Raw genomic sequence first — 26,375 nt, 5'->3', positions numbered from 1 at the left:
TAAAGTAGCTGCTACTTTGTACACAATCTGATGCTTTGCTTAATACGGCAGCAATAATTTTAAGCACTTTTTATAAGCTACATATAACCAGCTTATAATCTGAAAATGTTGCTGATTAAATATCAGAGTATGTGAAAAGGACACACTAAACATCTACCAAAGTAACAACACTATGATAAAGCTTGTTGCTTTTGAACACTTCACTTGTGTTACTCAACTTGTACAATAGATCAATGAACAGTGTCTTTTACAATATGTCTGTCACTATGAAAAATAGAATATACTCAACTCCATCATAGAAATACAGAGTGTACATAAAGTCCAGGAACACTTTCAATTATTTACTGCACAAGAACCATACATTGTACAGATATCATACATACATCATTTTGAAGAGAAACCCTGAAAGTTTTTTTTTTTTTTTCATATATACTGCCACAGTGTAGTTTGGTAATATGCTAATAGGCAGTACTAGTTACAAATATGGCCAGTTCAGGTGCGGAGTGAGCTTTCTGTGTGTTGGAGTTTGACAAAAACAAGTGTGCTGCAGATTTTTAACAGATGTTTAGAACCAAGTACAATAAGAAGCCACCACCAAGGAATTGAGTGAAGTGAATGTGGAGCACATACAAGAGACATTCATAAGGAGTCCAAAGAAATCAGTGTGTTGTGCATCCGGTGAACTTTAAATGGCTCCTATGGCAGTGTGGAAAGTCCTGCAACAGAAACTGTCTATGAAAACATTCAAATTGGAGCTAGTGCAGAAGTTCGACGATGATGAAAAAGACAAGCGTTTTGAGTTTTGTTCACAGTTACAACAAATGAATGAGGATGGGGATGTCATTGTTGATCACTTAATTCTTAGCATCAAAGCCAGTTTTCATACTAATGGGAAAGTGAACAGCATAATTGTTGAATCTGTGGTACAAAGGATCCACATGAATGCATTAGATTTGAGTGTGATTCCCCAAAGGTCAAAGTTTTTTGTGCTTTGTCATATCAAAAACTGTACGGGCCAATCTTCTTCTCTGAGATCACTGTCACTGGATATTCCTACTTGGACATGTTGCAGCAATTACTGATACTTCAAATGCAATTGGACTCTTCATTCATCTTTCAGTAGGATGGGGCTGCACCCCATTTTCATTGTGAAGTTCATGGGTACTTGAACACAGAGCTGCCACATCGATGGATCAGCCATGTTACAGAAGGGGACAGATGTTTCATGAAATGGCCTCCCCGATCACCAGATCTTACTCCATGTGACTTTTTTCTGTGGGGACACATTAAAGGTCTGGTGTATGTACTACCTCTATTATGTTATGTAGCAGAGCTTTGGGATACGGGACGTGACTGCCACAATTGATGATGCCATGCTGGAATGGGTATGGTAAGAATTTGATTAAAGTATTGATGTCTGCCGGGTCACTCAAGATTTGCATATCAAATGTTTGCAGGAAAGCTTTCAGAGTTTCTCTTCAAAATGCAATATGTATGACATCTGTATAATGTTTAGTTCTTGTGTAATAAAGAATTGAAATTGTTCCTGGACTTTATGTACACCCTGTATATGGGTTTTAATATATGGATAACAAGCATTTGTATTTGGTATGCTAATTAATCTGTAATTTTTGTTCACTAACATCAAACATGACATATGAGCCTCCAAAATTCCTGTTGTTGTGGTATTTGGAACATTTTAATATCTCTAACTATAAAACTGAGTGATCTTTTTAATGAAATTTTTAACCAATCAACTCAAATGTTTACTGCAATATGTAGTGTCTTATTTGGATGTACTTCCATAATACAAATGACAGTTATGGCTAAAATTTTGTTTCAGAAGAAATGGATTCAATGACAAGAAAATTTCATCCATTTTCTCCATTTTTCTACTTACATATGAGTACTTTGCAGCTTCACTCTGGCGAACTACAAGAGAAACTTATAATTATTTTAGGGAATCAATACTTCTCCATACAATCCAGGTATTTGTTGTAATTAAAATAGTTCATTAATTATTTTCTATACTTTGAAGAAGATAGAGGTACTGCCTGCAATTACTGACTTGTTCCAGACTAACATTGTTTTCTAAAATTTTTGAGAAAGCGATGAACTTTATGCTAATGTTGTGCTTCAGTGCAGCTCTTGAATTGATAATGCCATTTATACATCCATTATACAAATGTTACAACATTTAAATAAAAAAACAGTACTATGTGCATCCTCTGTGATGCACACAACGCATGTCACTGAGTGAAGGGCAAGTTTTTGTTAGGAAAATTATTGTTACAGTTAAAATAACTCATTCTAGACTTACAAAATTAATATAGAAAGTTGTTCTACATCATTTGAAAGTGTAGAGATGGGGTTATTTCTCTGAGGAGTAATCATTAATGGATATACACAACATATGATGTCAAGAACACTATTTTGCCCATAAATGTAAATTTCATTCACACATATCATAATTAGTTCTTTTGGCAGGTATTGGTGAATCTCAATAGAAGTAAAGTAATGGAGGAAATGGAAACTGGTATTTTTAAAAGAATTTTTGTTCTGCAATGCTGTCCCTCTCAATCAGAATAAAATAAAATAACACATTGTATTCACTGATGCCAAGAGGTACAGCTCTAGTTCAGATCAAAATCTTGGGCAAGAGGTAATAAGGCAGAAACACCATATTTAACCTTAAAAAAAGAGCTACTTATACAAATTGATTCATCCTTTATGAACTTCATGTCACTGCATTTTATGGAGAGAGAGAAATTAGCTAGCATAAATTGCTTAATTTCACTCAAAAATGACCTATGGAATTATATTCATTAAGAAAAATTTATCAAAGTGAAATACAACAGGGTGTAACAATTAACATTGAATACTCATCTTTCTTTCTCAGCAATATCTGATGCTGCAGTGGTTGTAAAAGGATTTGCAGGTATCTGATCCTTTGTGAGTTTTTGTTAGCTTAGCTTTTGATTTGGTAGAGTCAACAGAAATTTCAGGAAATTCAGGTTGATAAACTGCTTCTCTTCCAGAACTACATGTTTACTGCTTAACATGCTTACAGAACTGTTAAAAAACTGACTCACAATCACTGTTGGAAACTGATACCCTGATAACTGATTTGCCACTACTTGCATATTATTTTAAGAATTATGTCATCTTTATTAGAGACAAGAAATTTATGGATGGTGTATACAGGCTGATATCATTGAATTATGTATTAGTTGTCTCCTACATAGTGCAACATAAAGTTTTATATGTGTTTAGCTTTTAGTATTGAAATTCATTAAAAAAAATTTGCATTAAAATTTTTATAAAGTTGCATATCTAAAGTATAACAAAAAGCTAGCTTCACTTCCTTTGAAAGATATTCTAAAATTATTATTGATTATGTTTTGCATAAAATATCGATCAGTAATAGTTCATCTCATACATATCCTAACGACAATATATTGATACATTTCAACACCCCTCCTCACTACCTCCCTCAGAGTAGCTGTATGAGAATCAGACACAACATGCTCTGCCAAAAAAAATTTCGAACATTTGCCAGAAACTTAGTGCAAAATTCCTCAAAAGTTACCATTCAGTGCAACATGCGGTTCACTACAGTGAACATAAAATATAACTGTGATTGTAGTATGCTCAAAGTGTATCTTACCATAAGATTCAAATTTATACCTTTTCCATTTCTATATAATTTTAAAAAGAAATAAATGAATCAATTGTACATAATTATATGCAGAAAAGTTGCACACATTCTTTGCTGTTATATACTTGTCTAATTGCCTGATGAGATTCCAGTCTGTTTGAGATAACACCTTCTTCCAGTTTCTTTATGTTCCTCTGGTGCTCCTAGGCACACAGTCGATGTGTTGGGTAATTTCTGCAAATACATAAAATTGACTTTTAGTCACTATTTACCACTCCAACATAACAATGAAAATACTCTGATATTGTGCTTATGTTAAAGTCTCAAAATTCATTATCATAATGCAAATATGGTTTCACAGACGGTAGCTTTCTAGTAAAGTAAGTTGGCTAGTTTTACCAATTAGGATGCATGATGTCCCTAAGTAGTACTTGTGAGTAACATGTACAGTCTCAAATACCACCATCAAGGCAGAATATGAGTTAAAACGGGATGTAAATAACATGATAATTAGTTTATGTTTTTACTGACATAAATTATTTTCAATTTCTTTTCATGGTTGTGTATTCATTTTGACAATAGACTTCTATATTTGCAAAGCAGTTCATAACTCATAAAACATCAAGGTATTATGCAAAAACTTTTTGTTCAGTACAAGGAATCACTGTGGAGGCTTTTGTGCCAGTGTCCCTCTCATGACAGTGAAGTGATGTGTACATTCATAAAATAATAAATCAGGAATTAAGTAATTCCATTTTTCAGTTTCTCAGCTCTGTAGAACTGTAACCACATAAGGTAAGGAATACTGTGCAGACATATGGTTTTTTTGCAAGTATTTTTTACACTGATATGTAACAGCACTTCATATATTGACAAATTAATTAGTTCTGTGTGCAAAGTGTAAGATTAACAATTATTAATCCAGTCAGATGTGTCTCTGCAAATGATAGCTTATATGCAAATTCCATTACACAATTATATGCAAATTCTATTCATACAAGACCTTTTATAATCAGAAAAAGTTACATTGCAGTAAGGCAATAACTATCCTTTGCCATAACTCCTTCAGAGTAATCATACTTTTGAATTCCTTTAAATGTACTGTGTATCTGTTATGCAAGTATTCTATTGACATAATGTGCTGACAGTGTGTATATCATGTCTCAATAGTGAATTCATTCCAACACTTTTATGATGTTCATATTAGTCTTGCAATTACATACTTCTCATCAATGCAGTATAAGTGAAATCTGTGCATACAAATGTTTCTCAGAATAAACAAATGAACTCAAGTGTAAGTTTACAAAGATGCTACTGAGGCTATGTGCCTTTAGCATAGTAATGAGTGAATACAAATGTAGTAAAATAACATAATACACAAAAGAACTGTCCAAACATCCTGATGTTGTCTAAATGGCTCCATAAATTGGTGTGATCTAATCACTCAGACAATCTTTTCTGCGTATTTTCAGTATGTCTTTGCATAGATTCTGTCTGAATACCATAAAGCATAGGTAATACATCTTTTGTCAGTAAGATGTTTTCAGTAACATAATGGGGTATGTTTAATCAGTTCAGTTAAAATCACACTTTAATACTTTGTGTAGCACAAGCAATGTAGAACTCTTTCATGTGATCATGTCTGAGATAATCTATTGATAAACCCTGACTTCATAGCTTTCTGGCAAGAACAAAAACTTGAAGTAACATTGATCACACTCATTGTGTACCAATAACTTCATTTTTCTTATATCAGTAGCATATAAATCTTGTGAAATGGTATACTCCAGAATACCTCACTACAACAAGCTGCCTTTCTATTAGAGATACACTATGTGATCAAAAGTATCTGGACACCCCCAAAAACAAAAGGTTTTTTCATATTAGGTGCATTGTGCTGCCACATACTGCCAGGTACTCCATATCAGCGAACTCAGTAGTCATTAGACATTGTGAGAGAGCAGAATGGGGTGGGGGGGGGGGGTGGGGGGGGGGGGGGGTGGGGGGGGGGGGGGGGGGAGAGTCCGGAGAACTCACAGACTTCAAATGTGATCCGGTGATTGGGTGTCACTTGTGTAAAATGTCTATATGTGAGACTTTCACACACCTAAATATCCCTAGGTCCATTGTTTCTGAAGTGATAATGAAGTGGAGATGTGAAGGTACACAAAAGTCTACAGGCCAAACACATCTGTTGACTTGTTGGCTAACAGAGACTGCTGACAGTTGACGAGGCTCATAATGTGTAATAGGCAGACATCTATCCAGACCATCACACAGGAATTTGAGACTATATCAGGATCCACTGCAAGTACTATGACAGTTAGGCAGGAGGTGAGAAAACTTGGATTTCATTCTCAATCAGCCACTAAGAAGGCACACATCACTCTGTAAATGCCAAACAACACCTTGCTTGGTGTAAGGAGTATAAACATTGGACGACTGAAAAGGGGAAAAACATTGTGTGGAGTAAGGAATCATGGTACACAATGTGGAAATATGATGGCAGGGTGTGGTTGTGGTAAATGCCTGGTGAACATCATCTGCCAGCATGTGTAGTGCCAACAGTAAAATTCAGAGTCAGTGGTATTATGTTGTGGTCGTGTTTTTCATGGAAGGGCTTGCACACATTGTTTTGCATGGCACTAACTCAGCACAGGCCTACATTGATTTTTTAACCATCTTCTTGCTTCCCATTGATGAAGAGCAATTTGGGGATAGCCATTGAACTTTCAACATGATCGAGCACCTGTTCTTAATGCACAGCCTGTGGTGGAGTGGTTAGATGACAATAACATCCCTGTAATGGACTGGCCTGCACAGAGTCCTGACCTAAATCCTATAGAACACCTCAGGGATGATCTGAAATGCCAACTTCATAACAGGCCTCATCATCTGTCATTGATACCTCTCCTCACTGCAGCACTCAATGAAGAATGGGCTGCCATTCCCCATGAAACCTACAAGCACCTGATTGAACAAATGCCTGGAAGAGTGGAAGCTGTCATTAACTCTGAGGCTGGGTCAACACCATATTGAATTCCAGCATTACCAATGGAGGGTGCCACAAACTTATAAGTCATTTTCAGCAAGGTTTCCAGATTCTTTTGATCACATAGGTTACCAAAGCACATAACCCACCACACAAATGGGTACTGTTTGCTTACAGCTGACAGATACACCAGGACCTGCTGGTCGATGTTGGAATGGACATCAACATGCCATCTCCACGTCTCAGCACAGGAGATTACAAGCCCTCAATCATAGAACTCCAAGCGGCAAATGATTCAATAATACTAGTAATGGGGCAACCTCCATGCTGCTCTGGTTAAATGACCACACACCTCATACAGGGACTGTTTTTGTGGCCAAAATGATGAAACTGGTGCTCAGAGTGGACTTCCTCCATCATTACTGCATCTCCCAGACCTCATCAGGGCTCTGTTATTATTTATTATTATGGACTAAACCCTATAGGGGTCATCTGCAGTGACAGTCTGCCATCCACCACACACCCTCCCCCTGCACCAATAGACATGGAGACCACAGCAGATCTTGCATTACAGCATGCAGCACTGTGCAGCAAACTCCACAAATGATCATGGCCTATGAGAACATATGCAAGGAGAACAACAAATCACGTACAGAGAATGAGCAGCTATGCAGCCGCCATCATGGACAGGACAGTCAACTGCAATGAATCTGGAAGCAACTACAGATATTTTGGCAGACCCAAAAGCCACAGGGTAACTGTACAAACACTGGCATCTATACACAAGTTAGTACAGTGCCTATTATACTTGGCGGTGCAGCTCTCACTAGTGGGTTGAGCAGTGCCGGTGTTTATGCTCTCGCAAGCAGTTTGAATAGCAACAGTGTTTCTGCTCTCGCGAGTGGATTACCTAGCAAAAAGGCTACCACTGCTGTGGACAGATCAGACAACAGGATTCCCACCCCCTGGACCACCCTACCAAACAAAACAAATAGCTTAGCTATGGATGGCACCGTTCACAGAATTAATACCACTCTGGGGCCGCCCATATGCCACCGCCTCCACCGCCTAGCCCCCCATGAACTCAAGGTGCCCAAGGTAGCCATTGAAGAATTTCTCCAGGACGGTATAATCAGACCTTCAGACAGTGCATGGGTCAGATAGTGCATGGACATCACCTAGCACTATGCAGCCAAAGAAAGACAGTCCATGGCACCTCTTCAGTGCCTAATGGTACCTCAATGTCAGAACAATTACAGATAGGTACCCTATCCTGAATATCGAAGATTTCACCCACAAGTTTGCAGGGTCTACCATCTTTAACATACTAGACTGTAAAAGAACATACTCCCAAATACCTATGGCCCCAGAGGAAGTTCACAAAATGGCCATTATCACTCCACTTGGTTTATATGAATTCTTACTCATGCCTTTGAAAAATGCAACACAGATGTGGCAAAGATTCATTGATGGGTAGTTTTTCAATGTGCCACATTGTTACTACTATGTGATTTAATTATGTTCTTAAAATCCACAGAGGAACATGAATGACACCTGTGTGAAGTATATGACAAGCTGTCACAACACTTGGTGGAAATTAATACTGACAAATTCCAACTGTGACAGCCTTGACACAACAGGCACATGGCCCACACAGGACAAAATTGAGAAGATTACTGACTAGCCTCCTCCCAGAAATTACCAAGAGCTATATAAACTTCTCAGTGTTTTCAATTTCTTCCAACATCACCTACCCCATGCAGCTGAAATTCTAATTTCCATCAAAGAAGAGCTCTGAGGCAAAATACATCAGGCAAGACGAAGCTAACATGGACAGCTGAGACGCAAACTGCTTTTGACAACCTTTAAGCTCAACTAGCTCATACTGTCACACTCACACTATCTCCATCAGATGCTCATCTTAGAATAACATCAGCCATGACTGACTGAGTGACAGGTGCTGTATTACAGCAGGAATTGCCAGGGGTGACATAACCTCACCATTTTTTTTAGCAAGATACCTGACTGACTCTCAAAGGAAGTGGTTGACCTTTGACAGTGAACCACTTGCCATGTTCAAAATGGTGCGCAATTTCCACAATGATACTGAAGTGAGACCACTTACTAGCTGTACTGACAATCAACCATTAGCTGATGCAGTAAAGCATCCAGTTGCTAACACCACACCATGCAGGTTTAGGCACTTGGACCACATCTCACAATTCACAACAGACATTCACCACATGAGCATATTGGACAATATGGTGGTGGGCTACCTGTCCTGCCTAGCATCTGTGACCAGTCAGCTGGATCTCAATAATCTCATGGATGCACAGGCAACAGATATGGGCCTGGAATGATTCTTGTCAGGTGGTGACACAGGATTACAACTAAAAGAATGCCAAGTGCCCAGAACCAACAAACTAGTTTGGTGTGACATGTTAACAGGGAGACAATGACCTTTTGTCCCTGCCAACTATTGCCGAACAATATTTGACTTGCTCTCTAACTTAGCTCACTCTGGAGTGTGCCCCATGACAAATCTAGTTTGGGGGCATTATGTGTGGCTGAATATGATATGTGACTGTACCACTTACACAAGAACATACATTCCTTGCCAGATGCTGAAGACAGACCAACACAACCAGCCACTGTTAGGGAGCTTTACCACAGCCTACCATCCACAGTCAAATGGCCTAGTGGAACGATGGCAACTGCATGTTGAAAACAGCACTGGTGTGTTGTGATAATGAATGGTCAGAGGCCCTACCCTGGTTACTGTTGGGTATCAGAAACAGCCCATAAAGAGGACCTTGATGCCTCACTAATGGAGATCCTCTACAGTGAAGTGATTAGCCTCCCAGAAGAATTTGTCACACAGACAAAGGATGAAGGCAATGAGGACTTCCCAGGCCCTGCACAACAGGTTAGACAAGGGATGCACTGCATCAGAGTCCCACCACCATCACATCACACAACACCCACTGTATTTGTGCACAAGAACCTAGAGACGCACACTCACATAATGCTGTGCACAGATACCATCAAGCCAGCACTGCACCCAGCATACAGTGGACTGTATAAAGTACTAAGATGGGGACCCAGCTCATTCAAAACCATGCTAGCCAGAAAACCCATTACTGTGTCCATCAAGAGACTGAAGCCAGCATGGACTTTGGCAGAATGCTGGGGAATAATACTGCCCCTTTGAACCCACACTATGACACAACCCACTTTTCCATCACAATCAATGTCAGGCACTACCTTCCTGAAGATGATATCACAGTATCTCTACATGACATGATGATTGTAGTATCTGCCACATATGAAAACCGACAGGTCAGCAACAGCAAAGTGTTGTGATCATTGTATCACTCCACACTGATAACACAGTCAGTTTATAGAGCTTCACTGTTATCTTCACTATTCAAGGAGGCTATCCTACACGTGTCAGCTGCAGATCACAACGTGGAAACAAGACACAGGATCAGTTTATACCCCCACCACAGGAATGCATAAAACCACTGGTGAGTGACCTAATGATGGCAGCTCCAGTACTACCTTCTCAGCCAGTACCGACATCACAAACAAGCAGACTGCTGCACCAATGAACACATCTAGGTGAGTACAAGCTAGGCAGTATCTTCAGAGATGACCTACACCACACCATGGGGACACAGGCTCTATGGACTTCCATTCCCTGGGACTATCACTGCAAAAACAGTATCTTTGGACCTTGGGTAGTGTGTTCTCAGATGCCAAAGGTGTAAGTGGTATCCATCCATATAATGTGTATGAATAAATATTGTGTATGTGAATCAGTAATGTTGACAGTCTTTACACATCATGAACATCATGTTTGTTACCCAATTACTACAGATTCAATGGACAGCAGCAGAGCAACAATGCAATGAACATAAGATGCAAGGATTCACAAACTTGCTAACACTGTCTCCCCCTGCCTTACCATCACAAACCCAGAACACTGTCTAGCATAAGATGTGTCATTGCAGTCTATGATGCCAATAAAACTGAACAGAAAGTGATTTGTGTGGTTGGTAAAAGTAAAATATTTTTGTTAGTAGCTAGTTTGATAATGGCAAAAAATAAAAGGTATTCATATGATGCAGGCTATAAATTGAAACTAGTAGCATATGCAGAAGAACATGAAAACAAAGCAGCTGAGTTGCAGTTTTGCCCTTCTGAGATACCACTACATTGGAACTTAATAGACTTGAAGGGTGGATTTGGTTGATACCTCAGGTTTATGATGTATCATGGACTTAGCATGTGAACCAAAACCAAAATACCTCAAAAATGCCATGAGTGTATGAAAACAAAATATTATCTTTGCAACACTTTATTATTCATCATCGAAAGAAAACCAGTGGAGAACTAACCCGAATAGTGAATATGAATGAAACTCCTCTGACATTTTATGTGCCAAATAACAGAACTGTTGCCAATGAAAGGTGCTGAAACTGTAATTAAAAAAACAAATAAACATGAAAAAATGCAACGTACTGTTGTCCTCTCATGTTGTGCTGATGGTACTAAACTTAATCCAATGATAATTTTCAACTGCAAAACTGTGCCAGAATCTTCTGAAAGACTGCAATGTATTAGTGTTCACATATATGACAAGGGCTGGATGAATGAGTCTGGTATGAAATTATGGATTAACAGAGAGTGTGAGAGAAGGAAAGGTGCTTTATTGAAGAAGAATTCTCTTATTGCGCTAGATCAGTTTAATATTAATTTTAAAAATTCAAAGAGAAATTTAGACATGGAAATACAGAACTTGCTGTTATTCTGGGAGGACTTACTTCACTTTTGCAACCTCTTAATGTCTTGATAAATACACCTTTTAAAGCATATATGAGAGAGGAATAGAAAAAATGATTAAACCTAACATGAATACATGCTAAAGGGAACTTTAAAATGAACAACAATCTATCAAGTGTGTCAGTTGATAAAACAGTCATGGTCTAGAGTGAGAGAATACATTATTGTTTAAAGCTTTCAAATAGTGTGGCATAAGTAACACTGGCAGTGAAGATCATCTTGTTTATGAGGAGGACAATGATGATGACAAAGAGGAAAAAGAGGAAGAAGAAGAAAGTTCATTAGATCATTTTAAAAGATTTTAAATATCAGTTTGGTTTTATAAGCTATTTTTTTCAGTCTGACCTTGCAGTCTAACAATAAAAACGGTAAAAATGTTATTTTTAATAAAAAGTGCATAAGAAATAAGGTGTGTCTTATAGTCTGTATAATACAATATGTAATATTACCTGTGACATAACTTTCAGTATACGGTTCTATAGTATGCGAATTCACAGGATACAAATAAAATGAAATTAAAGCAGAAATAAAATAATGTTTCGGTATACAGATTTAGATTCTTAGTAGCACTAACATTTCATCTTATGTTATTGAGTAACTTTTTCATGTGACTTAAGTTTTTATCTTCCAAATGTGTGAAATGACAAAATTCAACAGTATTATTAAAATAAAAATTACAGAGGCAAATGGTACTAGCCTGGTTCTCTAGAGGTTTTACACATACTTAATCTGCAAGCAAAACACATTTCCTTGATAAAATATTGACATTATTAAATACAACCATATATCACACTTAATGTATTCAGAAAATAGTATGTAAAATATTTCTAACTTTTCCGCTCCACATCACAAATATTTCTAACTTTTCCGCTCCACATCACATGACAGTTTATTCTCTCTCTCTTCACCTGTAACATTTAAGTTGTATTACGTTCCTTAAATCAAATATTTTTTTTGTTTTATGATAATCTAAACTATAAGTGTTTGGATGAGGATTTAAGATGGCCCAAAGTATTTTTCAAAAAATTTTTGATTACTGTATTAATTGCTCTAGATGTTTCACAGATCTTCACTAGAACTCAGTCCCCATTTCAAAATTGTGTAAATTGGGTAACTTTCACTTTTCTGTCATATCTCCATTTCCTTAAATTGAACTGTTGTTCCATGGTCCACCAGATCATTTCTTCCATTTCCTTACTACACCTCCTCCCTATGACCGCCCCCCCCCCCCCCCCCCCCCAGCTCTTCATATTCTGTAGTTTCCTCTCAACAACTTTTCTTATGACCTACAGATAATTTATTCACTAAAATGCTTTTCTATGTCCCCAATTTTTAATTTTCTGTAGTTCCCCCCCCCACCCCCCCCCCCCCCCCCACCCTCCCATAGGCTCCTTTTTTGAAACTGGATTAGAGAAAGGTTGAGAAAGGTTTCACGAAGAATGGCTCATTAGGTCTCAGCTTTAATTTACATTGGTAGCTCTTCCCCCTACCAGGTTTCTCACTAAGCATATCTTAATAATAAATAAAAAGAAACTCATTTACTTTTGAAGTTCATAATACCCATCATCATCTTGTATCTCATCAATAATATCATGTTTGTGTTTGTTTGTGTGTCTATCAACCTGCTGGCACTCTTGATTGGTAAGTCACATCATCCTTGTTTTTAGATATAATATATTCTTCATTAGATGCATAGCCCTTATCTTCATTTCAAACAATCCCTCTTATCTGATTGGCTTCATGTCTGCAGTTCTACATCTAGGATTTCATTTTCCCGGTAACCCCAGTCTTTGTCTCTGTAAAAAGAATTTCTTTAGTTCCCCAATGAAAACATACCTTTGTTTCAACAATCCAACTAATCCCAAAAATTAAGTTCTCATTAAGCTTCTGCATAACTAGACAGCCTTGTTCAAAATGTAAACCACCAATTTCCAACTAGCCTTACTTGCAACTTTGCTGTGTTACTGTGGCTGCCAGTGCCTCCTTTAATCTTGACACTAACAACAGCTTATTCAGTAAAATGCTTACTAAATTTAATTCTGTCTCTCAGTTTTTTCCAAAATTTCACAGATTAGACTACTAGTGTATATCAAATAGTTACCTTCCCAGTTATTCTTTTTAACAAAAATGTAAGACTCCCCTGTAACTCCTCATAATCTCTACCTTCTTTTTCAAATATCAAATCATTTTCTACTTCTTCATAGCTACTTCCAGTCTCACCTTGTTTATTATCACATTCATTATAAGAAACTAGTTGCAAATTTCCTACAAGTGTATTAGGTTTCTCTAAATTACCCTCATTTTTCTCCTTCCATCAGGCTTGATGTAAGTCATTAAAAAATCACCTCTATTTTCTTAACAACAATGACATTATTATCCATATTTCTACAATGATACCAAGTAACTTTTTAAATATCATCATCAATAGAGGGTTTCTCTTCTTTACTATTAGTGCTCCCTGATTTTCTAACATCAGCCTGCAACATCGGATCCTCTTGTGTCACACCATGATATGCAACACCCCCCTCAATGAATCGTCATCCCTATTTGAATCGTAATTTCCCTTCAAAGCATTATTTCAGATCTCCAATTTAATCATCACATCTAACTCATAATTAAAAATGATCTCATTTCTCAAATATCATCAGTTCCATCTAGAACATAATCACTTACAACATAAGAAAATTTCTCAGTAAAACTTCCCATACTTAATAGTTTCAGTGCCCACATATTCTCTTGTCTATAGAGATTAGAAAAAGATTCTGCATGCAGTCTAAATTCATATCTCTCCCCACTTTCTAAATCTCTGCTGTTGTATTCATCACACTTCATTCTTCTGCAATACTTTCTATAAAAATGTAATCTGTCCACCCAGCAAATTCTCTAACTATTGAATCTGTGGGATTTCAGATTGCTTCCTGTAGTCCTTTAGTGTTTTGCCAGATTCCAATGATTCTTTTCTCACCCCAAACTGATGGGCACCATCGGTTTTCCTGGTATTGCCTGTGTTGTTTTGTGTAAAGTTGGTATTCCCTATTCCTCTTGCTCAAAGTCTATTCCTGTTATCTAATTCTTTGTTTCTAATCCTATCTCTGCTCCACCATTGATTATCTCTTCTATTTTCTCAACATGATAATCATTTCTGGAGTTATTCACACCTCTCCACACATAGTTATCATTATTACTCTGATTCCATCCATTTAATTGATATCTTTCATTCCTTCTGAAGTTACTGTATTAATTTCCATTTTGTTCTAAGACTCTGTCAAGTTTGCTCATGCATTTGAGTAATTCTCCTACAGACTCATCCAGTCCATATGCAAGTCCTCACTGCTCTCTTTTTGGAAGTCTCCTATTCAAGGTTTCAATTTGAGTGAGTTCATCAAATGATTTGTTTAAATGGATTAGTGTCCTCAGTTGTTTCTCACAAAATGCTTTCAGGCTTTCCTGCCCTTCTCTAGAAATTGGCCCATTCAAAAATTCACGCTTTATTCCTGATGCCCTGTTTCAGATCAAAATTGATTTAAAAAACACCTCTCAGATTCATCATAAGATATTTCATTATTGACATACTGATTTGCTCATGATAACACTCTCCCATTGAAAAAATTGTTTAAAATTTTGATTTTTAAATTATTGGATATACTAGTTACAAAATTGTCCCTACATAAGTGTAAAAAATTAACAGGGTGAATTTTACTGTCATCTGCAAATTGTTTAACTGAAATGTTACACTACAAGCCAGTACAATTATTGATCAAGATTTTAGCTACATTAATTTCCTGCAACTCAGTAAATTCCTTATTCACATTATTCATTGTGTTACTACATGCATCTGTATTGGCAGTTACAATTTTTTCTTTTAGTGACTTTGCTGACTCATTTTGATACTCTGTTGTTACAATGGTCTTCTAATCTTTCGGATTTAAATTCTAAGTCTCACTTTTCGTTATTTATTACATTCTTCTATACATCAAAACTATCTATTACATTCTTCTGAACAACTTTGAAATTGTGTTTGGTACAGGCAATTTCTGCATTGAGTTCTGTTTCAAAACTGTGGACATGGCTTCCAAAGATTTAGCTTAGTCTGTTTCTAATTTGTCTGTACTTCAATTTTAAGCTCTGTCATCTCCTCTTCATTTTTGTGATTCTTGTATCACTATTTTCCAACTGTGTTTTAAGATCCTTCAAAGTATGGTTTGTTTCTGCAATTTGGCAACCTAAAGAATTAGTTAATGAGTTAGCTCTTTCATTTAATATGCTTAACAATAATTATACAATTCCACTGTTTGAACCTACAGCTCTAGTTTCATTGAAACCAAGGAATGGTGAACAATCTCACACATTAATACTTCATACTGCTTCATTGTTACGAATCTGGTTCTTTGATACCTAAGTGTTTACTTTTTTTCACTTTCCTTATCAGTGATGCTGCTGTTTAAACTTGCAGCATGTCTGTACCTTATTTTCTACTGTTTTGCTGTCATGGTTGCTATTGCTCATCCTATTAATAAACAAACACAATTCTGAACACTTTGAATGAAAATTTCAAGCTTCACATGAAATATCTAATAAAAAAAATCCATAAGAAAGTAATTTTCTCAATTTTGTGGGAGGGTTCAGGCAGGCAGAAGCCTTTTCAGTAGCTGGAGGGCAACAGTCTGGATGATTGATTGATCTGCCCTTGTAACACTAACCAAAACGGCCTTACTGTGTTGGTACTGTGAATGGCTGAAAATGAGGTGATACAACAGCTGTAATTTTTCCTGAGGCCATGCAGCTTTACTGTATGGTTAAATGATGATGACATCCTCTAGGCCAAAATATTCTAGAGGTAAAATAGTCCCCCATTCAGATCTCCGGGTGGGGACTACTCAGGAGGACATCGTTATCAGGAGAAAGAAAACTGGCATACTATGGATTGGAGCATGGAATGTCAGATCCCCTAATTGGGTAGGTAGGTTAGAAAATTTAAAAAGGGAAATGGATAGTTTAAGGTTAGATATAGTGGAATTAGTGAAGTTTGGTGGCAGGAGGAACAAGACTTCTGGTAAGGTGAGTACAGGGTTGTAAATACAAAATAAAATAGGGATAATGCAGGAGTAGGTTCAATAATGAATAAAAAAATATGAATGCGAGTAAGTTACTACACACAGCATAGTGAATAGATTATTGTGGCCAAGGTGGATACAAAGCCCACACCTACCACAGTACTACAAGTTTATATGCCAACTAGGTCCACAGATGATAAAGAGATTGATGAAATGTACGATGAGAAAATAATTTATTCAGATAGTGATGGGAGACAAAAATTTAATAATCATGGGGGACTGGAATTCAACAGTAGGAAAAGGAAGAGGAGGTAAAATAGTAGGTGATTATGGCATGGGTGTAAGGAATGAAAGGGGATCCACCTGGTAGAATTTTGCACAGTGCATAACTTAATCATAGCTAACACTTGGTTCAAGAACCATGAAAGAAGGTTGAATACATGAAAGAGGCCTGGAGATACTGGAAAGTTTCAGATAGATTATATAATAGTAAGACACAGATTTAGGAAACCGGTTTTAAATTTTAAGACATTTCCAGGTGCAGATGTGGACTCTGACAACAATCTATTGGTTAAGAACTGTAGATTAAAACACAAGAAACTGCAAAAAGGTGGAAATTTAAGAAGATGGGACCTGGATAAACTGACAGAACCAGAGGTTGTACAGAGTTTCAGGGAGAGCGTAAGGGAACAAATGACAGGCAGAGCATTAGGGAGAGCATTAGGGAATGTTTGACAAGAATGGGGGAAAGAAATACAGCAGAAGAAGAATGAGTAGCTTTGAGAGATGAAATAGTGAAGGCAGCAGAGGATCAAGTAGGTAAAAATATGAGGGCTTGTAGAAATCCTTGGGTAACAGAAGCTATACTGAACTTAACTGACAAAAGGAGAATATATAAAATGCAGTAAATGAAGGAGGCAGAAAGGAATACAAACATCTCAAAATGAGATCAACAGGAAGAGCAAAATGGCTAAGCAGGTATGGCTAGAGGACAAATGTAAGGATATAGAGGTAGATATCACTAGGGGTAAGAAAGATACTGCCTACAGCAAAATTAAAGAGACCTTTGGAGAAAAGAGAACTACCTCTATGAATATCAAGAACTCAGATGGAAACGCAGTTCTAAGCAAAGAAAGGAAAGCAGAAAGGTGGAAGGAGGATATAGAGGGTCCATACAAGGGTGATGTACTTGAAGACAATATTATCAAAATGGAAGAGGATGTAGATGAAGATGAAATGGGAGATACCACTCTGTTGAAATGTTGGAACACATGAGACAATACTAACCCTATGACTTATATTATGAAATAGATTAAGGAAAGGCAAACCTACATTTCTAGCATTTGTAGACTTAGAGAACACTTTAGACAATGTTGGTTGGAATAATCTCTTTCAAATTCTGAGGCTGGCAGGGATAAAATACAGGGACCGAAAGGCTATTTACAATTTGTACAGAAACCAGATGGCAGTTATAAGAGTCAAGGGGCATTAAAGGAAAGCAGTGGTGGGGAAGGGAGTGGGACAGGGTTGTAGTCTATCCCCAATATTATTCAATCTGTATGTTGAACAGGCAGTAAAGGAAACAAAGGAAAAATTTAAGAGTAGAAATTAAAATCCATGGAGAAGAAATAAAAACTTTGAGGTTCGCCGATGACATTGTAATTCTGTCAGAGACAGCAAAGGACCTGGATGAGCAGCTGAACAGAATGGACAGTGTCTTGAAAGGAGGATATAAGATGAACATCAAAAAAAGCAAAATGAGAATAATAGAATGTAGTCAGAATAAATCGGGTGATGCTGTGGGAATTAGATTAGGAAATTAGACACTTAAAATAGTAAATGAGTTTTGCTATTTGGGGAGCAAAATAGCTGATGATGGTTGAAGTAGAGAGAATATAAAACATAGACTGGCAATGGGAAAGAAAGCATTTCTGAAGAAGAGAAATTTTTTAACATCAAGTATAGATTCAAGTTTCAGGAGATGTGGACAATAAATACACTAGGCAAGAAGAGAATAGAAACTTTTGAAATCTGGTGCTATAGAAGAACGCTGAAAATTAGATGGGTAGATCACATAACTAGTGAGGAGGTACTGAATATAATTAGGGAGAAGAGAAATTTGTGTCATAACTTGACTAGAAGAAGCGATCGGTTGGTAGGGCATATTCTGAGGCATCAAGGGATCGTCAGTTTAGTACTGGAGGGCAGTGTGGAGTGTAAAAATTGTAGAGGGAGACCAAGAGATGATACACTAACCAGATTCAGAAGGATGTAGGTTGCAGTAGGTACTGGGAGATGAAGAAGCTTGCACAGGATAGAGCAGCATGGAGAGCTGCATCAAACCAGTCTCTGGACTGAAGACCATAATGACAACATCAGTTCCATTGGATGTGGTTCCCCTCCACTGCAGTACATGAAAGAATTAGACAGAATACCCTTCTTTAGTACACTCACTTTTACTTATAACTAGATATATGGATAAAAATGTTTTACACTAGTGGTAAATAATAACATTACTTCATAAATAATTACATTACACACTTCTCATAACATCACAACAATTAGCACTAAAATTTATTATAGAATGATAGGTGGGGACTATTAAAAATTTATAACAAATTAATGTTACACTACAAAACATTACATTATGTCATAATCCTGTCTCAAATTGGGTTTCTTTCACATTTGCAAAATCACAAAAAGGCCAAATCCTGGTTTGAGATTCACACCATTTGTGGATTCATATCACCTTAAAATCCAAATATGTACAGATTTACAAATCATTAAATTATGAAAGAAATAATAGTCACCTTCACCTAACTTAATTACTACTCAAATCAAAATTAAGAGCATGGTAGTTGTACCAAATCATTGCCCTATCTCTCCACACAACTCATTGGACTACTCTGATTCAACCAGAGAATTAAATCCCCACAAAATCACAAAATGTTACCAAATGTTACCTGTCAGAATATTCACATCACTCTAGCACCACTGTATCAGTTAATCAGCAAAATTACTTGTTTTCATTCCATTAGTACCACTTGAAGCTCATAATTCCTCAGAAAACAAATAGATGCTTTCAGATAACCTATAGATTCAATAATACAGCATGATATGACTTGTACCTCACTGAAATATTGCCCTGTCTGTTAAGCCCACATTCCCAGCAACAGCGCCATGAATTGCCCTATATAGACAGTAATTGATGTCGCCTAGTTGAAAAATAGAACCTCATTATAGTTACAACACATTTGTTTGTATATTGTTATCTTTTTCATTACTCAATCATCCCTGTCAGCTGCATTATTTTGTTTACATTTCTTGCCTTGTTAGCTAGTGAAGTGCACTCTCAAAAAACATCCCTACTGCTGAGACAGGCTCCCTAACTATTAAGATCCTAACATTATTCATTATTTCATTATTTTGTTATTGCTTCATTATGTAATAAATAGACACCTGCTCTGCTTATCCAATAGAAAATGATTTTATTAAACACCAATTTCCAGGAACAGATCCTTATGCTAAAGCAAACTTAACTCTCATCACAGATCAGACAAAATGATCACCTAGAAAAACTATTATTTCTCTGTATGCCATCAAATTGCTTGAGATTATAGCCTGAAGGGTGATATACATACAAATCCTGCGTATTCTTTTCACATACATTACTTCACTGTATGAATATCAAGAGCTCAGATGGACACGCAGTTCTAAGCAAAGAAGGGAAATCAGAAAGGTGGAAGGAGTATATAGAGGGTCTATACAAGGGCGATGTACTTGAGGACAATATTATGGAAATGGAAAAGGATGTAGATGAAGATGAAGTGGGAGATATGATACTGCGTGAAGAGTTTGACAGAGCACTGAGAGACCTGAGTCAAAACAAGGACCTGGGAGTAGATAACACTCCATTAGAACTACTGACGGCCTTGGGAGATCCAGTCCTGACGAAACTCTACCATCTGGTGAGCAAGGTGTATGAGACAGGTGAAATACCCTCAGACTTCAAGAAGAATATAATACTTCCAATCCCAAAGAAAGTAGGTGTTGACAGATGTGAAAATTACCAAACTATCAGTTTAATAAGTCACAGCTGCAAAATACTAACGCAAATTCTTTACAGACGAATGGAAAAACTGGTAGAAGCCAACCTCAGGGAAGATCAGTTTGTATTCCGAAGAAATGTTGGAACACGTGAGGCAATTCCAACCCTACGACTTATCTTAGAAGAAAGATTAAGGAAAGGCAAACCTACATTTGTAGCAGTTGTAGACTTAGAGAAAGCCTTTGACAATGTTGACTGGAATACCCTCTTTCAAATTCTGAAGGTGGCAGGGGTAAAATACTGTGTGCGAAAGTCTATTCACAATTTGTACAGAAAGCAGATGGCAGTTATAAGAGTCGAGGGACATGAAAGGGAAGCAGTGGTTGGGAAGGGAGTGTGACAGGGTTTGTAGCCTCTCACCAATGTTATTCAATCTGTATATTGAGCAAGCAGTGAAGGAAACAAAAGAAAAATTTGGAGTAGGTATTAAAATCCATGGAGAAGAAATAAAAACTTTGAGGTTTGCCGATGACATTGTAATTCTGTCAGAGACAGTGAAGGACCTGGATGAGCAGTTGAACAGAATGGACAGTGTCTTGAAAGGAGGATATAAGATGAACATCAACAAAAGCAAAATGAGGACAATGGAATGTAGTCAAATTAAGTCGGGTGATGCTGAGGGAATTAGATTAGGAAATGAGACACTTAAAGTAGTAAAGGAGTTTTGCTATTTGGTGAGCAAAATAACTGATGATGGTAAAAGTAGATATGATATAAAATGTAAACTGGCAATGGCAAGGAAAGAATTTCTGAAGAAATGAAATATGTTAACATTGGGTATAGATTTAAGTGTCAGGAAGTCGTTTCCGAAAGTATTTGTATGGAGTGTAGCCATGTATGGAAGTGAAATATGGACGATAAATAGTTTGGACAAGAGGAGAATAGAAGCTTTTGAAATGTGGTGCTACAGAAGAATGCTGAAGATTAGATGAGTAGATCACATAACTAATGAGGAGGTGTTGAATACAATTGGGGAGAAGAGGAGTTTGAGGCACAACTTGACTAGAAGAAGGGATCGTTGGATAGTACATGTTCTGAGGCAACAAGGGATCACCAATTTGGTATTGGAGGGCAGTGTGGAGGGTATAAATCATAGAGCGAGACCAGGAGATGAATACACTAAGCAGATTTAGAAGGATGTAGGTTGCAGTAGATGCTGGGAGATGAAGAAGCTAGCACAGGATAGAGTAGTGTGGAGAGCTGCATCAGACCTGTCTCAGGACTGAATACCACAACAAGAACAACATTACTCCAGCCAACTATGTTTTAAGTTCCATTCCTATAATGTTAGGAGAGGGTGTACCATGACACACTTCTATAGGTAGATAGTTATCTCCATATACTGACTTCACTGAACACAAATGCTTCTATTATACCACAATTAATATTAAGACCTAGTATTCAAGATGGTTTTTACTGCATATTTCCCCTGCTGCTGCATCAAATTATGCTAATTTCACACATTGGCTGATTACTTCAGATGTTATAGTTTTCAGATAATCGGCACCTTCTCTTCCACATATGCCGACACCTTTTGTTTACTGTTTACCTTACCTCTTTATTCGACAGAAATTCTTTAGCCGTGAGTCTAATTTACTTTCATTATATTTCATAAAACCACAATAAACACATTATTTTTACCAAATGTACCTTACCTCTTTGACAGAAATTCTCTAACCATGACAAACAATCTACTTTCATCATATTTCATAAAACCAGAATAAGCTTATCGAGCGAGGTGGCGCAGTGGTTAAACACTGGACTCGCATTTGGGAGGTCGACGCCTCAATTCCACGTCCGGCCATCCTGATTTAGGTTTTCCGTGATTTCCCTAAATCACTAGGCAAATGCCAGGATGGTTCCTTACACAGGGCATGGCCGACTTCCTTCCCCGACCTTCCCTAATCCGATGAGACCGATGACCTCGCTGTCTGGTCTCCTTTCCCAAAACAGCCCAACCAACAGAATAAGCTTAGTATCTCATAGATTTTAACCAAATACCAATGCTGTTTTTTATTAATTGCCTTTTCTTCCATACTCTTATGGTTCCATTATTTATCAGTAACACAACTTAATATTTATAGATAACACTGGAGAAATCTTTTCTGAAATATCTTTACTAAAATATCCTGCTGTACAAAATCACATGGAAGTCAAAGATAGAATGCTTCTGATTCACTTATAACCTAAAAATTGGATAGGAGAAGAGTCTGACTGCCTCAGGAAATACGACAAATGAGACGGACAGGTAGGATAAGTATTATTGCCACATAATGAATCCAACACAGAATGTTGAACCCACTACTTGTTGTTTGCACAAGAAATTAGTTCCAAATATTACATCAATGCTGAGATTTTGAATAACCAAAAATTGCACTCCAACAGCTGTCCTGCCAATTTCACAGTTAACGAAAATATGCATCACTACTACCCCCTCTGTGTTCTTAATAGATTCCAAAACTGCCTGTGAAATACTATTCAAACCACTACCACTTTTCACTAAAATCTTAACATGTATACTTTGTTTTTATTACAGGGTGCCACACTCTCTTTTTACTTACCAAATGATCTTCTTCATATAACAAATCCTCATTAATTGTTTCTCTTTTTTAAAACTATCATCCTGCTTACCAAAAAAAATATTAGACACAGTCAAATGACAGATAGCATGGTCCTCTTCCTCATTACCACTCTTGTTAAATTCTGACTCTTCATTAGGCTTAATATTATCCCCCTTTATTTTTTCTTTACTTAACAATTTGTCATCATTACTGACAGTAAATTCAAATACCTCATCCTCATCACTACTAGATTTGTCATTGATATCATCATTACAACTGCTGTCAGAATCAGACTCACTGTCACTTTCTCTATGCTTCAGATTTTACACCTCTTCCACCTTTTTCTCCATTTCAGCCAATTTTAAATCTACATTTTTATTTACTTGTACCAGTTTTTCCTCTACCACTACTATACACTTGGTGTCTACCTCTGTTTCTAAATTATTTTTAATCTGATCGATTTGGTTCTCAAGTTTTCACTATTTTCAGCACAAATTTCCTGGCTGCTTTGACTTCATCTTTGCACTGTTTCTCGGAAGCCCCCACTCTCCCACTGTTTTCATCACCAAGCTTCTTTCTCTTTTCTACAAGTTTACTAGTCATTAATGTTAATTCCTCATTAGTATTACATAATACTTTCTTTATCTTTTCATCACAATCTTTAAGAGCCATCTCAACCTTGTGATTTAATTCTGAAAGATCAGAGCAGACTACCTTAATTTCCTTTTTAATTTCTTTCTTCAGTTCATACTTTAAGCTAGTCATGTCAGTTTTAATACTACTAATGTTTTCTGTCATACTCTTACTGATCATAATTTGAATTAACGTCGCTTCCAATTTTCCATCTGCCATCTGCCATAAACTTTTGCCTTTGCTGACTTTTGCTACTAGTTCTCCCCCAGACCTAATGATTTACCCTCTTCAGTACTACTGTTTTCGTTCATTTTGCTCACATCACCACACAATGTAGATGACACTTTTACTGTCTCATCTACAATTGGACTTTTGCCCCATCATTCAGCTTCACATTCATGTCTGACTTATAACCACTATCGTCTACTGAATCAGTCCCTATTGAGTCTTTCTGTTTCATTTAAAAACTTACCCTCTACAGCTTTGTTATCAATCACACCATCCCCCCCCCCTCCCCATCACACTTTCTTGTTTGTTAAGGGCACTCATTACACATACTTAATATAAAATGGCTTTTGCTGTGAATTGCCTTATTTTTGTTCACTCATCTGCTGCCGCTGGTGCTGCAGTTTTCATCTTGATTCATCATCTGCAAGGCTGCTGCAAGTTGTAATTTTCTCAGTGAGGCACGTTGTTTTCCCGGTTGGCTGTGTCCACCTGCTTGCTGATTGGTTGCTCCTGTATGCAGTGGCGGCTTCCATAGGACCCACACACTGATTGGCTGCTGCACCTCCCTGTTTAATGGCAGCTACCTCAATTCTAATATTTCAAATATAATTGAATTTCACACTCCCATAATATTGTTGGTTGACACTCACTTAGTTAAAATCACTATGTTGTAAACTGTTCTTGAGTTCACTGTTTCAAGTTCACGAGTCCTATCTATTGTGTCCAAATACAATAGTCCTCACCCGAAAGGATGCCATATGTGACTATGTTACTTTCGTATGCTTTATTTCTTTGTTAATAGTATTCGGTGTTGATGTACTACATTTTTATATTGGCTGAAAAATGAGTGGGGGGGGGGGGGGGGGGGGGGGAAGTTCAACACTGACTACTGTAAATGATGTAACGGACAGTTGCACAATTACCTTTCACAGTTATTTAGTTTCACTGTTCACAATCCCCCCCCCATATTATATAGTTATAAGGCCAGTTCTCTGTTGGTAAATGTAGATAAGCTTCATTAATAGGTTGCAGGCATACATCAACATACTGCTACAATAGTTTTCTGTTGAACATCTATGACCAGTAAATACCTAACCAAAAAATTCACAGTTCTTGCACAATAATAAGGTACATGTCACAGACACTATTTCTCAAATAAATTGTACAGAAACTCTCATTTTTTTACCCACAGCTATTTGTGTTACAGTAATTCCACTGTTAAGTTGATGCATTGCTGTTACTTGAAACAGTACACAATTTCCCTCTGAAAATTGGCCATGGACTGACTGTCTAAGGACCAAAATTTATCCTTCATATATCCTCACAATAATAGGCACTGAAACTATACATTGTTTGATGTTTAAATTACAGAAATTACAATTAAAACATACCTCATTCAATTAACTGAATACTTTAAAAAATTCCTTCTTTTTAACAGTTTCTTCTACTGCAAAGTTTAGGCCAAATTATTTGTTTAAATAATGAAATTAACAGATAACAAGTTTTCAAATGGAGCCAAAAAAAAAACACTTAATGAATCGTAGTAGTTCTTCTTCCAAATGTTTATAATTAGTAAAGAATTTATATTTGCTTGTAAGTTAACATTAGAGTTAAGTCAAGAAACAATTACTGATTTCAGTCTGTAAATCTAAGCTAAACTCCATGCGAACAGGCCATGAAGGCCCAACTGTGCCATCGAGCCGCCATGTCATCCTCAGCCCTCAGCCCATAGCTTTCTCAAACTCTTCTAGCAGCATCATATCTCCCATCTCATCTTCATCTACATCCACTTTTCTTTCTATGATATTGCTTTCAAGTTCATTGCCCCTGTATAGACTCTCTATATATTCCCTCCACCTTTGAGCACAAAGGTTGCTTAAGTCAAAACAAAATTAATGATAGAATAGAATCAGTATAATAAACTGAGTTCAAAAATGACCAGATAAATGAAATAAGGTTGATATCAAATTTATATAAGCCTGTCAGTGAGGCAGCTTGAAACTTATGGTCAACACTTCGTATCACACATGTCCTAAAAATGATATACAGGTTGTCTGAAAAAGAACTACTAGTTTTAAGTATAAATTCAATGGGGAAATTAATGAAAACTTACATCAATGAATACATATCATGAAAGAGAATTCCTTGAAGTTTTGTTTAATGTTAGTATACTTCAATGTGGGATCCATTTGTTGGGCTGCACGCATCGAGGCAATATTCTATTTCTCACCACATATTCACCAATATTTCGGGTGTAACTGTCCCAACCGCTGTGATGATTCTTTCCCATAAATTA

General features: G+C 37.0%; 1 protein-coding gene across 1 annotated transcript in view; it reads left to right on the top strand.

Moving 5' to 3' along the window:
• LOC126268036 (cilia- and flagella-associated protein 119-like) overlaps positions 1 to 26,375 on the top strand; it is a 234,358-nt gene that overhangs the window by 186,856 nt on the left and 21,127 nt on the right. The window contains exon 3 of the mRNA XM_049973459.1: positions 1,844 to 1,988. Coding sequence (XP_049829416.1) covers positions 1,844 to 1,988 — 145 coding nt within the window. The remainder of the gene's footprint in view (positions 1 to 1,843; positions 1,989 to 26,375) is intronic.

The sequence above is a fragment of the Schistocerca gregaria genome, chromosome 4, assembly GCF_023897955.1.
Source record: "Schistocerca gregaria isolate iqSchGreg1 chromosome 4, iqSchGreg1.2, whole genome shotgun sequence".
In the NCBI taxonomy this organism is placed as follows: domain Eukaryota; kingdom Metazoa; phylum Arthropoda; class Insecta; order Orthoptera; family Acrididae; genus Schistocerca; species Schistocerca gregaria.
This window is presented reverse-complemented; position numbering and strand designations above follow the sequence as displayed.